The following is a 17,154-nucleotide window of genomic DNA, read 5'->3' as shown; positions in this document are numbered from 1 at the left end:
TCCTGACTGGCTCCTTGATTCAACCTGTAATCCACTCTGCACATGGCAGCCATGTGGCCGTGTCCTTCCTCTGCTCGAGGCCATCCAGTGGCCTCCAGTGCACTTAGAATGAAGTTCAAACTCCTTCCTGAAGCCCTGTGGGCCTCACACTGCCCACTCACCATCCCTCCCACACAGCGAGGCCTCTCTCTGCACTTTGGCCCGTGTGACTGGCCCCTCGGCATTCATGTCCCTGCTCAGTGTCACCCCATCAGAGAGGCCTTCCCGGACCACCTTATCTACAACAGCCCCCACATTTCCCTCCATCTCACCTTATTTTCTCCATTGTACTGATCCATATGGGATTTGTTATGATTACCTATTTGTATATCAATTTTCTCACTCTTCCACTGAGACAGTAAGGTCCTTGAAGACAGGAATACTGCTTTCCTCACAGGTGTATTTTCAGTGTGTAGACCTGTATAACACAAACTGCAGGTGCTCAGTAAATATTTGCTGAATGAAAATAAAAGGTTTCTGCCAGGTATCTGCCAAAGATGGCAGAAGGGCAGGTCTGGTGCTTGATGGCCAAAGCCACTTCTGGGCTACCAGGCAGTACTCATCACAACCAGGCTGGAAGGCAATGGTTTTACGCAGTTAGGGTGTGAACGTTTCTGGCAATTTCCACAGAAACAAGTACCTGGCCTTCCTCAGCAAGTGTATGAACACCAATGAGTTGCATGGTGCCTACCGCATCAGGCTCCAGGTGTATATTGTGGAAGACAGTGGAGGCATGATGCCCGTTAGACCAGCAGAGGCCAGGCTGCCTCAACCACCTCAGGGTTTGAGGGGACCCTGCCAACCTTGGCAAAAAAAGCAGGTGGTGGTTTCTGCTGCCCTCAAGGTTGTGTCTCTGAAGCCTCCAGGAAAGATTGTCCACCTGGGGCATGTGGCCCGCGAGGTTGGCTGGAAGTACTGAGAGGTGACAGCCAGGGAGGAGGAGGAGGAGGAGAAGGAGAAGGCTGAGATTCATTACTGGAAGTAAGGTCAGCTCACGAGCCTACGGAAACAGGCTGAAAAGAACGTGGAGAAGAAAACTGACCAATACACAGAGATCCTCAAAACCCAGAGACTCCTGGTCTGAGTACAACAAAGATGTTATTCTTCATGCTTGGCCCAACCTGGCCTTTCTCCATCACCCCCTTGGGGTGTGGGGACCCCAAAGCCAGCCAGCCAGGTGCCACAGGCAGCCTGGGGCTCAGAAGGCTGGGGACACCAAAAGGGCCTTCATCACTGTTCCAGTTTAAGAAAGTCCTTTCTTTAAAAAGTGACCTTAAACATCCCTGAGAACGGTGCAGCCATAATTTGTCTATCTATGCCCTACTTGTTCATGAGAGAGTTTTAGGAACTCAGTCGTAGGAGCAACCAGTTACTTAGGTTTCAGTATTTGCAAAAGGGAACTGAAAACTTTTTCCTGGAACCCTGTGCTGCGAATGGGCATCTGCTTGAAACTTGCCTCGTGGTCACATACCATACTCTGCCACTGTGAGAACGGGTGGAAATGCCTGTGGGGCAGCCTGGGTGGGGGTGGCGCAGTGGTGTTTATAGATGTGCACAGGCCAGGGAGACATGTGACCCAGAGGCAACAGGCATTATCCTCGCTGCTTTCCTGTATTTTGTGATCAGAAATGCATAATTATTTTTAAAGGGGGAGAAAAAGGATGACTACTGGGTTCCAACATAGAAACATGCAACAGAGGACAGTGTTTTGAAATATAAAGCTGGATACAGAAAAATAACCATCTAAGGCTAGCTTGACGAAATATAACAAAATTGGATAACTCCAGACACAAGAGCTTTGCTTTCACTAATTCATTTTCTTCTTAAACAGCCAAAATTGTTAAAAGGGGGACTTTGTTCCCTGGGGGCACACTGATGGGGATAGAGTTGCACATTACTTGTGGGGCTTTGGTCCAGAAGTGAATGAATCTGACGCCTGAGTCATGCCCAGGGATGGCCGAAGAGGCGGAGGGAGGGATCATGAAGACTTTGTGTGGGTTCCGCAGAGATATGGATGTGGCTGAAGTCCAGAGTATCCCCCAAGTAATGCATTTCCATTTCTGCCATCTTTGACAGGAGGTGGCTACTGTCAATTTCCATCATTTGTCCCATGAAATAGGTTCCTTCTGATTGATTATTCTCATTCCTTATTTCTGCTTTCTGCCGTCTCAGACAGGGCTGTATTTCTGTGATGAGCACAACTCTAGACAAGCTTTTAGATTACCAGTATCACTGGGCTCACACGTACGTTAGTCCAGTGGTGAGGAAGAAAGGGTGTTACTAAGTAAATTAGTGGAGGAAATATTGTTTGCAAAAGGAGTAACCAACTTAAAGACTTCTCCGTGCCAGGCTTCAAAATAGTCTATCAGAGCTATTAACTTTTTCACATTTAAAAAATTGAAGTATAATTCACATGTAGTAAAGTTAATCCTTTTTAGTGTACAATTCTGCCAGTTTGAAAAATACTTGGTTATATAATCGCTACTGTAATCAAGATACAGAGCAGCTCCATAAGCCGCCAAATTCTCATTCTCCACCGTGCTTAAGGCTCGGCCCTACCCCCACCCTGGGAAACCACGAACTGGTTTTCTGCCAGCATAGTGGTGTCTATTGCAAACCCATTGCGGAGCCAAGACCTCGGCCATTGCACACCAGTGTTTACCCATCCCCAGGGGATGGACATTCACGTTGTCCTTTTTAGTTTGGGGTGAGTAAAAATAGAGCCACTATAGAAATTAATGTACAGGTTTCTATGTGAACATAAGTTTTTATTTCACTCTTGTAACTCCCTCAGAGTAAGACTGATGACTTATATGATAACTAAGGGTTTAACTTTTTAAGAAACTACCAAACTGTTTCTAAAGCGGCTGTTCCACTTTGCATGCCCAACAAAAACATATGAGGGTTCCAGTTGCCCCACATCCTTGCCAGTTATTTTTAGTAGTAGGTTGTTTTTTTATTTTCGCCATAGTAGATGTGTACTGGTATCTCATTGTAAATTTAATTTGCATTTTGCTGTTAACAATGTTAAGCATTTTTTTATGTGCTCATTTGCCAACCATATTTTGCCTTTGGTGAAGTGACAATCTAAATCTTTTGCCCATTTAAACAATTGGGTTCAAACTATTAAGTTGATGGCTGGTATGTATATAAATATTCATATATATTGTTTCATTTGGTCATTACAACTCTGAGAGGGAAGCAGGGCAGATGCTAGTTCGTAATTCTCAATTCTCCATTTCGCTGAGGAATTGAGGCGGGAAAGGTTAAATGACTTGCCCAACTTCACCCCAGGTGAACCTGAAGTACTGAAGTACTGAAGCACTGAAGTACTGGAGCACCAGAGTGCTGGGCACTGGATACTGGAGTACCAGAGCTTGAAGCCAGGCCTGCCACTGCCACTCTCTCCCTCACTAGTTGCTGACCCGCCCCACCTGGGGAGAAACAGGGAGGCCTTCTGCTCAGCAGGACTGTGACCTCCCCGCAGAGGCCCAGGCAGAAGTCAGGAAAGCCCAGTCTGTCCTGCCCGCTGCGCCCCACTCAGTTCCAACCCCTGAGCCCAGCATTTCCCTGGGCTTTGTCTCCCTTCTCTGCAGTCCAGCTCCCACCTAGTAATATTTAGAAAAATATCTATTAAACAAATCTTCCCTGACTTTCTCCTCTTCCCACCCCCTGGTGGGAATTTTTGCATTTTTGTGGGGGCTTTTAGATACCTCACTTATCTGCTGGTGGTTTGCACACTGCTCATTCAGAGCTTCCGGGTTCCTGACAATTGGCACGGCAAGCCGGAGAGGGGTGCGTGGGGGAGGTTTGGATCCACCCCCTGACCAAAGCAGTTCCCTTCTTACTGTTTACATATTGGCTTTCATTTAAGATTTTATTGGAAAGAAGAATGTTGCTTCCTAAAACTTGCTTGAAATAAGTGACTTGGCAAATCGGTCATATAACCTGTAAGGCAGGTATTTGATTCATTGAGGCTGACCCCTTGGCATCCCACATGCCCAGACCCTCAATTTGGATCATCAAGATTTCACATCCTTGGAAACTGAAGCTGAGCTTCCTAATCTGTCCTCAGTGACTATCTCTGATAGGTCACCCCACGATATCACGATATTGACTCCCTTTAGTGTTGGGACATACAGGAAGGGCTTGGCCGGTGTCTTCGGACCTTAATCATTTCCATCCACTTACTCGAGGGCACTGGCCAAATAGTATCTTTTTCCATGTGTGTCCTGATTTGAAAAAGGTTAGAAAACATAGAACAGAGTAGTGGCTTGGGCTTGGGCTTAGGCTCTGGAGTTATGTGGAGAGTGATACTGATTCTCACTCATTAACTGAGTGGTCCTGGAAAATTGCTTAATTTATCCAAGACTCAGTTTCCTCATCTGTGAAATGGGAGATAATAGCGCCTTATTTCCTAGAAGCATTGTAAGAATTAAAAGCTAATGATACAATATACATGGCACAGCTCCTGGTACGTATGAAGCAGCTCAGGATGGCAGCTGCATTGTCAGTGGCCCCTTCTGGCCCTGAGGTTTGCCCTTCCAGTCCCAGAGGAAAAGTTTGCCACAGGTTCACTGCTACACCTTTGATTAAGCTTTCACAGTGGGTGTAAATGTGAAGCATCAGTAAGCAAATACAGACATATTGTTAGTTATTAATGTTTATAATATCCAGTTTTCATCTCTGTAGTAATAAAGGTGAAACCAATACAGGTGTGAAGGCCATTAAGATGCCTCAGACTGGAAACAATGCTTCAGAAAGAGCAGAAACAAAGTGATATAATTAATTTGTTCCGAAATTTTATAAATGCACATTTTTCTTATTTGTATTGTTACAAAAAGCAATCACCTTAGTGATGGTTGAACAGATCCTAATGAGCCATAATGGTTTGAACACAACTTTAAAAGATTTTTCTTTTGAACACTAAATGACTTCCCATTACTGCCCTTTGATCTACTCTAATCATTTTTATGTTTTCCTACAATATTCTAAATTAGAAGAAAATATATTTCAATACAACCTCATCCATAATCTCTAACCCAGCTACTGTGGGTTACAACAGAAAAGGTTTTCACAAGAAGTAACACTTACCAAATCCATGGATCTCTTTGCAGAATAATTTTATTCATATGAGCAGTAAAACTCTTTACATCTCAAACTGGCTCAGTGTTTCCAGTATTCAGAGTGAGTATTTCCAATTCAGCCCAGGTTCGGAGTGTGGCACTATGAAGGGTATGTTGAAGTACATCGTATTATCCCTGCCTTTAAGGAATCTAGTATCTTATGCTCTGATTCCTGCTCTTATTTCCAGCATTTTCACAAATTGGCACCCTAGCTATGGTGACCATTGAAGGTTCAAACACAAATGGCATTTCAGAGCCTCCATTTGGAATAACAATGGACCTGCTTCTGACTGTCACTTTAGACGGAAGTTTCTGTCCCACTGCCCCAGAAGAGGAGATGAGTCCCATTTCTCAGTCAAAATAGTGGATAGCAAATGACTCCAGTGACAGTGTTCCAGCTGAGCTTGTAGAACATCACCCAATTCAGAAAGTCATTTAACAACCCTGCTCCATTACCTACCAGCTTTGTAGGCTTGAACAAGTTACTTTGCTTCTTTGTGCCTCAGTAAAAGGCCTATCTGTAAAATGTGCAGGTTTACTTGTGTTTAAATACATTTAAGGGCTTAGAAGAGTGCCTGGTACCTAGCAGGCACCTCAATGTTAGGTGTTGCCATTATTAGTCATGCCAGTAGTGGTAATACTATTATTACCTTCCTGGACACCCTAATCCAAAAGGCAGCCATGAAGTTCTGTATCTCAGCCCTGTACTGGGAGCGGAGAGCGGTAAAGGAACCCTCATTCAGGCTTGGGGGACCAATCAGCCCAAAGCTGGAAGCCCTCAGGCTATCAGGTAAGATGTGGGGCAGACCCTCCTATCCCTGCAACAACCCCTGACTCCCTTCTAAGGGGTCTCTCCTACCTTTCAGCACAGGATAAAATTAACTCTTCTTCAGTATGAGTTACACTTTCCTCTTCTGTACAAATTATTTGCTCAAGGTAGAACCACACTGGAAAACCAATAACATAGTTATTTCTTGTAATAAGTACTTTATTCCTACCAGTGGGTCACCCCTCTGGTTACTATCACTTGAGTTATATTCCATAAAATAAACAAGTTGTTAAAACACAGTAAAAGGGGTGTTTTGTTTTGTTTATCTCTGGCATAGGAAGTGAAGGAGTGCATTTTATTTTTCAATATTGCTGGGTACCCACCAGATAATTTAAGAGATTGTACATCTTTTAACTCAAAGATAATGGGGGTGTAATTTGTGCACCTATATACTAATAGTGTGTAATTAATCAGTCTGTTTTCTAGGAGAGATCCATAATGGCTAGAACCGACAACAGGAAAGGGAAAAAACTTGATCCTAACATAGGAGAGGGACTTGCTTCTTCACCAAGGGAGTATAAGATATTTGGGGCTTTCTTACCTGTGGGAGCATGTGAAGCTCCACAGGCACATTGATCAAGCGGTGATTCCCCAGGGAAGAAAATCCTTTAAGCTAAGTCATTACAGCATTGCAGCTCGTACGATTAACAAGGGACATCTGTGAAAAGCTGGGGCAACTTGACTGGCAAGGCCTCAGATGCAGAGCTTCTCCTTGTCCCTCCCTGTCTCAGGGGCCACCGATGAGGTGGAGAACTCTCCCCAGGGTACTCTCTATTGCTGGCATCCTCTTCTGCACCCTTTCCTCAAAACTTATTTATTCCTGACCGGCTTCAAACACACATTAGCATTTCACCACCATCCTCCCTCTGCAAGCTGATAAAAGTCACAGACACAAACCCATTTTTGGCAGATTATTCTTTAAATGAAGATCTTTTGCTGTGACATATTTCCTCAAGTAGGCATTTGGTTTCAAGTCTTCCATTTTTATTTGTGGAATAGATGTATTTGTTCACCAAATGTACACTGAGCCTTACTGGTGTGTCAAACACTATGTTAGATACAAAATCCGCTGAGGTAAGACCAATGTGGTCACTGCCTTCATGTCTATTATAATTTAGTAATTGAGACTGATGTTAATCAAATAAGCAGGGAGAGATATCAATTACAAGTCCTATGAAGAGATAAAAGCAAGATATTCTTGGGGAGAGCAGAATATCTCCTGTTGACTGGGGCTCTCCCTGGGGTGATATTTAAGCCCTAAAGAATGGAGAAGGACCTGTCCTGTGACTAGCTGGGGGGATAACCTTCTGTAAAGGAGGGTCAGCAATGACATGCCAGAACAGAGAATGAGCTTGGTGCATTTGAGGAACTGAACGAAGACTAGCATGGGTGGAGAATAAGGGATGAAAGATGAAGCTGGGAGGCTGGCAGGGGCCAGATCATGCAGGCTTTCGTGGGTCATGTTAACAATTTTGGATTTTAATCTAAGAGCAGTGAGAATGCACCAAAAGTTTTAAGCAAGGGAATGGCATGATCTAATTCATGTCTCAAAGACACTGTTGTGGATGCTGTATGGAGAATCGTTAGAGGTAGACAAGAGTACAAGTCTAGAGAAGAGTGGGTTATTGCAGTAGCCCACGTAACAATAGTGTGACTGGACCGTCCCTGGATATGGTAACTAGGTTAGTTGTCCTGGGGGTGAGCTCAGTGCAGGATGTATGGTTAACAGTATACTACACTTAACTTCTTGTCTGAGCAACAAAATTTAGCTTTGAATTTTCTGTCTTTAATAGTATCCCCAAGGCATGCCTGTGAAAGACATCCACACTGTGCCCTTCTTTTAAGTGTGATTATCGTGGGCAGCCCACACTGGTTGCATCTCCCTGTCCTGTGTCTTGAACTCAGGCAGTGAAAGTGAAAGTGAGCATAAGCTGACAGGGTCCACGTATATTTAAAGAGAAGACTAGTAAGACTTGCAGGTGGATGGTATTTGAGAGGTGAGAGAGGAATCAAGGATGATGCCAAATGATGGTTGTACCATTCACCAAGACGGGGAAATAAAGGACAAGGGCAGAATAAGGCTTGGGAAGAAAAGATTTCCATTTTGGACTTGTTAAGAGAAGATGCCAACAAGCTGAGTGAAGGTACAAGGAGGCAGGTGGGTACACCAGCACAGAGCTGGCAGCCTACAGCAGAGCCACTTGAAATAGTGCTGTTGTGTAAGAGCTACATGAACAGAACAGAACACCTAAGAGAGACTATGAAGGAAGAAAATGACCTAAGGCCTGAGGAATGCCAACATTTAGAGGCCAGGTACCAGAAGAGGAACCGACAAGGTAAACTGAGATGGAGCAGACAGGGAGGAGAAAGAGCAGGAGGATGGCGGGTTGTGGAAGCCAAGAGTTCAGTTTGTTTCTGGGAGTGGCGGTCCGTGGGGAATGTAGTGAGACTGAGTGTTAGGGCGAACACAGAGAGGTGTCCTCTGGATCTGACCACAGGAAGGTCACTGGTGACATTGATGAGAGCACTTTCACTCAGGTGCAGGAGGGAGGGGGCAGGCTGAGGGCGCCAGTCTGCTGGTGGATGGCACTTGTGAGGTGAGAGAGGAATAAATAGTTTTTTCCCTTCTGATTTCAGCCGTAGGACCTGGGAGCATTGTTGGGACAAAGGGGCCCTGGGAATCCCAGCAGGCCCACGTGGCTGAGTTTGTCTTTCTAGGATGCATCTCTATTATTTCTAATTCTAGTTAGAACATCTCAGACAGGAAGGATGTGTGAGGCTCATCTTCCTGGGCAACAACTCTGTAAATGAACATGATCACATGCTTTAGGCAGTAACCAGGTTCAAGAAAAAAGAGAGAGAGAAGGAAAGGGAATGAAGTTTGAAGGAAGAGAACTGAATGTGGTTCATCCTTCTGGTTATTGAGTGCTAGTATCTCATGAAAACCAGAGTTTGAAGTGTTAGAGAAGGGCTCTTCCTGACCGTTCATGTCACCTTGATGAGGCAGGTGAGAGGGCGAGGTGGGCAAGGGGCCACCTGCGACTGGCCGTCAGTGCTTCCCAGGTGCGTGCCAGGCATGGACGCCGTATGTCTGGTATTGAACTGGAGAGTTCTTGTCCAGAAAAATTTAAGTGTTAAGCCATATATAAAAATGTCCACCTTTTAAATCATTTCATTTTGTGATCTAGTTCCTTTGAACTTCTGACTACTGTTCTTCATCAGCAGTGACTTGGAACATTTTAGCTTCTCATTTCTCCCACTAAGTATTTAAAGATCTTTAAAAAACATTTGAGAAATCTCTTTACAATAAGAGGGATTCTTCTGTATTTTTGCATTTTGCATATTTTTGCCTTCTAGTTTACTGTTCTAAGTGTTCAGAAATAAATGCTAAGTATTCTCCTCAATAATGGGACCTAGTTCCTGTTGTCAGCAGTGGCCCCGAGCATGTCCACTTCACATGCTGTGATCCTATTTGCAAGGTGACATCTTAGGACAATTTTCTCAGTAAGTAAAAAAAGAGTAAAGAAACATAACATTTTACTCCTAGCTCACCCATTCTGTAATCCTGGTCAAATTACTTAACCTCTCTCTGCTTCAGTTCCTCCTTTAGGAAATGGTGTGAATAATATCAACCTCTCTGTATCTCAGAAGTAATTTGAGGCCAGCTAACTGACTCTACCATATGTGATGTAATGGTGGGGAAAGAGCTATTAAAATATGAAATACCATGACCACGGTCCAGGTTAGAGATTACCATTGCACAACTACCCTCTAATTAGGCCTTTTGCAGAGATACCTTTTAACCCTTTCAGGCATTATCTTCCTAAATTAGTGGAGTTTGCCACTGTCTATCATTTATTAGTTTAAAACTCAAACCCAGCCAGAAGCAGAACATACTTCAATTGTCACTGAAAAGCATTTGAGGATTCAAAATATTTTTTGATGCAACCAGGGATAACTGAGGTAGAGCAAAACCCCACCTGGCAATCATAGCATGTGGGAATGGCTGACTTACTGCACTTATTCAAAACCTCACCGGCAAATATGATAGTGAATGTGGCCCAGTCCAGAATTAGGCAGTCACTGGACCACTGGAGAAAATTAGACCTCCCTTGCAAGGTGCTTTTTCCCTTTGAAAGCACACGTTTCACCTGTATGAGGTCACATTTTATTCCCACCTTAGCAAGGGGGTTATTGAGGCTCAGAGAGATTGAGTAGTTGGTCCAAGACCTCACTGCAGGTAAGTGCTAGAGGCAGGATTAGATTCCAGGTCTTCTGATGCTTTTTCTGGGATGTTTTACTGTGTGAACATGATAATGGGTATCAGTCTAAGGAAAGAAGAAAGAGAACATTGTGCCCTAAATACTCCATTCAAATTTCACATCCTAGAATAAACTTTTTTATAACTGATTTTATATGAATTTGAATTATTGGAACTATCAACCCACTGCCCTCTTCCTCTTCATATCTCTTTATAAATCAGCATCAAAGATACCAGATAATAATCCTCAAATTTTAAACACAGTAGACACTTGACATGTACATATTGATTATGAATAAGGGCCCCATAGTTTCTGAAAGATAATGTTACAGCGGCAGGAATTTGAATCACATGCACTGAGGCTGGTGTGTGGGACTGAAACTCTTACCCAGGAAGAGAGACTCACCCACCACCCAGCCTTCAGACAGCACTGTGGCTTCCTTGTTCCCCATTCACAACCGTACTTCAACTCTATGGTGAAAAAATTACATTCTAAAATGATATTCCAAAACTTAAGGATATCCAAAGGTCTTGGGACATATACCTTGCAAATATCAAGGGATCAATCACTCGATTGGATTTCCCTGCTTTAATTTTGCTTTAGTGGCCAGAAATTCAAAGATAATACTAGTGGTCATAGTAACTAACTTATCTCAGATTCCTAACACATCTGTCCTCCTACTTGGCTTCTGACCAGTGGTTGCTTTAAAAAAACAAAATCATTTTTCATTGTTACCATTCTATTTTGTATGTGTAAATTGTCTCAAATCTTTTCTGAAAGTGAAGAAGACCTTAAAGCCCAAATAAATGTTGAAACTAGGCTTCTTAGAAAGGATCATTTATTTTAATCCTGTGCCTTCTATAATATTAGAACTAAAAAGAATTAAGGACAACGATTTCTAAAAGACAACAATGAACGTTTTTACATGAATTTACCCAAATTCCGAGCGTTATCTGGAGGTAGCTAAGAATTATGCTTTGAGTGACACCTAATGGTTGAGAAAGTCACTCACCCAACTTCTTGCAGAGGACTCAGACCAGTGCTTCCCAGTTTGGTTCTCGGACCATCTTCAGAATCATCGGGGTGCCTGTTACAAATGCAGGGAAATTCCTGGGCCCTATCCTAGCTGAGTGTCTGGGTTTAGCCACCCGGGAAACTGTATTTTTCACAACCACCTCCAGGTGATTCAGATGAGTTTGGGAACTCCCTTGGTGATTCAAGGGCTGCCAAGTCAGACATCACACAGGAAGGTCAGGCCTGGTGACACCCAGGCAGTTAGAAGGGGCCAAGGCGAAGGGATGGGTTAGGCCCGGGCTCCGCCATGACCTCCCCGATCAGTCCCGGAGGGACGGGGGTGGGCTACGGAGGCTGCGGGGGCGCGGGGCCCGGGGGCTGCGGCCGGCGGCCCTGCTGGCGGGTAGGGGCCCGTGGCGGTGCCCGGCACCCGCGCGCAAAGGCCCCGGCGGCCTGTCCCCGTCCCTGCCGCGGAGCGAGGGGGCGGGCGGGGGGCGGCGGGCGCGGCGCGGCGCGGCCCCTAACGCCTGTGCTTCCCGCCCCGCAGACGAACCCGGCCCCTGGAGCTGTCCCACTGCCGCCGCCCCAGCTCTGCCGGAAGTAGGCGCCTGCCTCGAGGACGTCCTCTCTCCATTCTCTCCATCGCATCCAGCCCCACCCTCCGACCCTTCCCACCAGATAAGCCCAGACCCAACTTGGGATATCAAAAGGGAGCACGACGTTAGGAAACCAAAGGAGCTTTCGGCCGGCGGCCAGAAGAAGCAGCGCCTCGGGGAGCAGAGGGAGCGCTCAGCGAGCCCTCACAGGGCCGCGCGGCCGAGGCTCGAGGAGGCGCCCGGCGGCCAGGCGCGGCCCGAGGCCGGCAGGCCCTCCTCGGAGGCCAGGGCACCCGGGCCCGCGTCGGACGCGGCGCGGGCCGGCGGGAAAGAGGGGCCCCGCGCCGCGGCGGGCCCGGAGCTCGGCCGGCGCGAAGGCCCCGGGGCCGCGCCTGCGTTCGCGGGCCCGGGCGGCGCGGAGCGGCCGGGCGCGCGGGAGGCCGAGGGCAGGGCGGGCGCGCGGCCCCCGGGGGGCGGCCCCGCGCGCAGGGCCGCCGTGGCGCCGGGGCCCTGGAGGGTGCCCGGCTCCGACAGGCTGCCCGGCGTCCTCAAACCCGGCGCGTCGGCCGCGGGCAGATGAGACGCCGCAGGCCGCCCTTCATAGGTTCCGTCTCACGGCGTTTTAATTTATTTTCACTGTCACACGCATAGATCCACGAGGCACCAAGGCCTGGGAGCACGACGTGAGTCCACGAGCCGAGCGAGCACGGGCGGTTCGGCGTCCACGCGCAGACCTAACCTGACCCTGAGGTCCCCGGCTCCGCTGTGGGGGCCTTGGCAGCTATGGAAGAACCAAAATAACGTGAACATCACAGAGAGTGCAGTGTAGCTTTAGTAAGAAAAAGAAAGAAAAAAATATTTACCCCCACTGCATGAAGGATTTGGATGCCATCCAAACTTTATATCAAGAAACTGGACATGTTAAGAGCAATCACAAACTGGAATATCGCCTTAAAAATCAAACCGCACGGAGCAAGCTGAAACTGAGACAAGATTATATCTTTTAATTGATCTAAAGAGCTGTAAATAAATTGTTCTTGACGTATCTAGACAGGGGTTAAAAGGTTTCTTTGAAACATTCAGAACTGTTCGCCCAGGACACAGTCCCGTGGCTCACCTGCGCCATCCGTCACGGGTGTGAGCAACGTTCCCTGCGCACCGCAGGAGAGTTAGAAATCTAGTGAATTCATTGGTGTGATGCGATTTTTACTGCCATTTCTGTGATCAAATCATATTTCTGTACATTTTCAGTGGTAGAAAAAGAGGTCTTAAAAATTGTATCCTAGGAAAGTTTGCCGTAAGTCAGAATTTTGCAGTTTAGTTCATAGACCTTAATTGGTTTTCAACTAAAATACGAATTTTGTAATTGAAGGACCACGATCGAGATTGGCAATGCTGCAGTTCCTTTATGAGAAGGCTTTCCGATTGTCTCAGGCTAGCAGAGATAGTGGCTTCTTTGACAGCAATGTTGTGTTTCACCTATTTTGTTATTTTTAAACCCTCCTTCCATTGTTTCATTTTCACTTTGATAGAGCAGAGGCAAAGAATTTCTCTTATATTTCTCAGATTATAATGAATTCCTAATATTAAAAAATCATTTTTTGACCAATTTATTTTCACTAAAGAACATGGATCTTAGCATTCCTTTCTGCTTCTCTTCCTGTCCTTATTCATTCTTTCAGTTCCATGTGGTTTGCCAATTTTTTATTTCTTTAGCAACCTCTTGGTGTTTCTGTTTATCTTCATCCATTTATGGTTCATCCCTAGTAAAATTCTAAGGCTTGCCTTTCTTCCCTGTTTTACCTTTTAGTTAATTATCCGTTGGTACTTATTTATAGCTACATGTTAAAAGGCCAAATGTTTCCGAGGGCAGTTTCTCTGTGACTTCATCCTTCCTATATTCTGTCCCTTAAAGAAGTTCAAGTGCAAATAAGGCTCACCTCCCTACACTGTAGTCAGATAAGTAAAACGGAGAAATCAGGTCCATCACAAGGTTACACATAACAGCCTCCCCGGTTGACTCTTTCCTTCTCTGTGTAAATTGCAGTAACCTGAGCGCTAGCATTTAATTTCCATCAGCCATAGGAGTAGTTCAGTTGTTTGACAAGAGGAGAATATGTTTGAAAGCCTCAGCTGAAGAGTCTTGCGGCTTGTAAAAGCAGTTTCCAAAAATGGAATCCATTCATCATAAACAAAAGCACAAACACATGTAGCAGTTTACAGTACTTTTGGTTTAATCTCAATTAGTCATTCCCCCTGGACTAGAAATCGGGTAGAGTTTGCCATTAATTTATTGAATCTGGTTTTGGACAATACTTCTGTAGTGTAACTGCACGTCCCAGTACTGTATCCTCTGACCTTTATTTTTCCATGTGTTACGAAAGGATACAAAAATTGAGATTACGCTTGCATAAACTCTAATTTGCACAGTTCATGGCTACTACTTGTGCAGTAATTGCTTTATGCAGCTGTAATCCATCACCTGTGAAGACAGCACATCGTCTAAATCCCATTCCAAATAATATTTCTGTGTAGTGTTAGCTGTGAATTTACCCTGTACAGCTGTATCTCTATAAATATACTTCCATGTATTAATAGTCACAGAAAGACTGTAAGTGAGCAACTATTTTTATGAAACGCACCACTATGGATAAATTAACTTTTACAGAAATCTTGTTTACTGTATGATATTCTAAAACACTGTCAAATAAAATATATATCCAAAAATCTTTTTTTTTTCCAACTATATAGGCTGTGTGTTAATTTGAAGGAAATGATTACTGGGGATTAATTTTTTTTTTAACTGCACTCTTTATAAAATTTTTTAAAGTATAAGTTTAAAAACCCAAACAGGACTTCTTTAAAATTTCAATCTAAATGCAGTGGAGTTACATGGGGGAAAAAACTGTTGATATTTTTGCCCAAGTAAACTGAGAATTTTCTCATAGACAATCTGCTTGGTATTTGCCTGTCAGCGAACTACATCGTTTAGGAACTGGCAGTATATTTCCGTTGCTTGCTGCATTGATTGATACTGAGCCTTTTTTCAAAAAGGATTTAAGGTATCAATCAATGATAAATTCCATCACATTTTTTCCTTTTAATTCAGAAATTTTTTCATGCAAAATTCCAAGGAGTTTATGCAGAAGCCAACATTTAGTGAATGCAGTGTTGAGGTCCAAAAGGAGTGGCCAAATACCCCTTTTGCAATGTATTACACACACACCTAGGACGAGAGCTCTGTGCAGGGAGAGGATGAGGACAATGCTGCCATCAAGGAGTTTATAACCCAAAGAAACAGTTCTCCACCCTAGTCCTGTCAAGACTTCCCACTGATGGTGGCAACAGGAGGCCTACAAATCCCAGGCTGACCACTTTAACTCCAATGTAATTTTTTAAAAATTAAAAATACCATGTGTCACTTTTAGAAAAGGGAAGCAACTGACATGACACCAGGCACAAAAGTTAAGATATTTGCAATAAATATATGTCATTCTTTATGAACCAATTTGAGAATGAATGGTCAGGGCAAACTGAAAAAGCAAAAGACTTATAAAACAATGTGATTAGCAAAATGGGGTGTAAATATTAATAATGCATAGTAATTAGTATTTTGAAGGAAAAAGAAAGTCATTAGGACATCGGGAAGATTAGAAAGTAGAGACCAAAGGGATTTGGACAGAGTGAGAGCAGGACTAGGGCGAAGCTAGTGAAGTGCCCGGCCTGGACAAGAGCCTTCTCCTGAGTCAGAGGTCCCCTCGATCAGGCAGGAAGACATGAAAAAGTGAAGAGGGCCAGGCGGGACTGGACCGAGGGCAAGCACATCCCTCCTCTAAAACTCATTTTGTCAAGTCCAAGTCCACTAGGGAATATTCTGTCAGTTTCTCAAGAGAAGCACAAAAAAGAAGAATAAGAAGAAAAATGAAAGAAGTCAGCTCTGTATTTGAAGTTGTGTGGCTTTTAACGTTTGGCAAGTGTAATTCACATTTTTAAAAAAACACTGAACAAGAAGACGAGACACTACCACAGCGAGCCATCTGCAGACCAAGGCTGGCCCACAGCCCACCAATTTGCAGCCTCTGTCTGGAACAAGAGCCAGGCTCTCCGCAGAGAACCCTCACTTTCAGCAGGGTCTGATTCACTTTCTGAGCAGTGGATCACACAAACCCCAGAGATCGTAAATTGTGTGGCTCTTGAGGTCCATACGTGCCTGGAATTGCTTCAAATGTGTATTCTAAGCAGGAGGCACTCTGCCAGAAACCTGGTGGCTGCTGCTTCTGAGATAGACGTAGATCTGTTGTGAAGAAACTAAAGCTTGCATGAGCCCTGCGGCCCATTTAACAATTTATATTCTCTTTCTTAATGAGTTTTCCCCAAACTATGTAAGCTTGGGGCTCCCCAAAGGTGAATCTATCCCTGCCCTACTGATACTACTGTTTTTTAGGCCAAATGCACCACGCGATCAAATGAGCTAATTGCTGAAGAATTTGGAGTTAACAGGTATTTCTTTTCCCGAAGGCCACAGCGCCAGACAGGATGCCTGTAAAATCACAGGCGTGCTTTCCAAGGCTTAAAATAATAAGGGTACTATGTCTAATGCTAAGTTTCTGCTTTATGTCTAGTTCATTTAGGGCACCAATGAAATGTGTAGAGATTATAATTATGATTATTGGTGGTATCAAGAGCTGTAGTTGTAAACGGTCGGGTGTAAACAATACAGCAATATCCTAGAATTAAACCGCCCCCTTGCTGGGCATTTGGTGGCGTATCACTCAAGCAACTGGGTAATCACAGACCACATAAAAGCTGAAGCCTGTCCCACCCCTTTGGGGAGGGTCACTGGCAACTGCAAATGAGAATCGGATCTGTTTTTAAGGGTTCTGAGAATTCAGTGGGATCTTTTCTTCTGGGGACACTGCCTCCTGGAGAGTGATTTCACCTGGAAAAACCTGGGAATCTTATGGAAGCAACAAAGTGACCCTGGACTTTAAGTGGAAGGTAAATTTTTCTAAAACCCTAACACAGTGTATCTGTGTGAAAGGAAATGAAACCCATTCTGTAATTTTGTCCCAAGCCAGCTGCCTTCACACTGAGGGACACAGAGAATTTCTAGGGGGACACAGGTAGTGGTAGCTCAACTAAATGCCCTAATTTGAGCTAGACATGATGCGGAAGTTCTGGATTCCATTTCAAAATGTCAACTTCCGTTTTTATGCGTTTCAAACTCGTGTACCACCACTTCCCCATTCCCACCTGCCCTTTACAGTAGAGAAGAAAGACCAGTTGCC

The 17,154-nt window shown here is 44.6% G+C and overlaps 1 protein-coding gene and 1 long non-coding RNA gene across 6 annotated transcripts in view; one reads left to right on the top strand and one right to left on the bottom strand.

Moving 5' to 3' along the window:
* The window catches only part of MAGI2 (membrane associated guanylate kinase, WW and PDZ domain containing 2), a 1,519,032-nt gene extending 1,503,259 nt beyond the window's left edge, over positions 1 to 15,773 (top strand). For 4 of the 5 annotated variants that reach the window (XM_057504444.1, XM_057504445.1, XM_057504443.1 and 1 more), the window contains one exon: positions 11,818 to 15,773. In XM_057504444.1, the coding sequence (XP_057360427.1) occupies positions 11,818 to 12,446 (629 nt within the window). In that variant the 3' untranslated portion in view covers positions 12,447 to 15,773. The remainder of the gene's footprint in view (positions 1 to 11,817) is intronic. The other variant, XM_057504446.1, reaches the window with a different exon arrangement.
* Positions 9,244 to 11,491, bottom strand: LOC130684273 (uncharacterized). The gene is made up of 3 exons (XR_008998474.1): positions 11,269 to 11,491; positions 10,662 to 10,724; positions 9,244 to 10,322 (listed from the first exon to the last, which is right to left on the bottom strand). It is a non-coding gene; the product is annotated as an uncharacterized LOC130684273 (long non-coding RNA).
* Positions 15,774 to 17,154: the final 1,381 nt, after the last annotated feature.

Source organism: Manis pentadactyla, chromosome 7 (assembly GCF_030020395.1).
Source record: "Manis pentadactyla isolate mManPen7 chromosome 7, mManPen7.hap1, whole genome shotgun sequence".
Taxonomy (NCBI): Eukaryota; Metazoa; Chordata; class Mammalia; order Pholidota; family Manidae; genus Manis; species Manis pentadactyla.
This window is presented reverse-complemented; position numbering and strand designations above follow the sequence as displayed.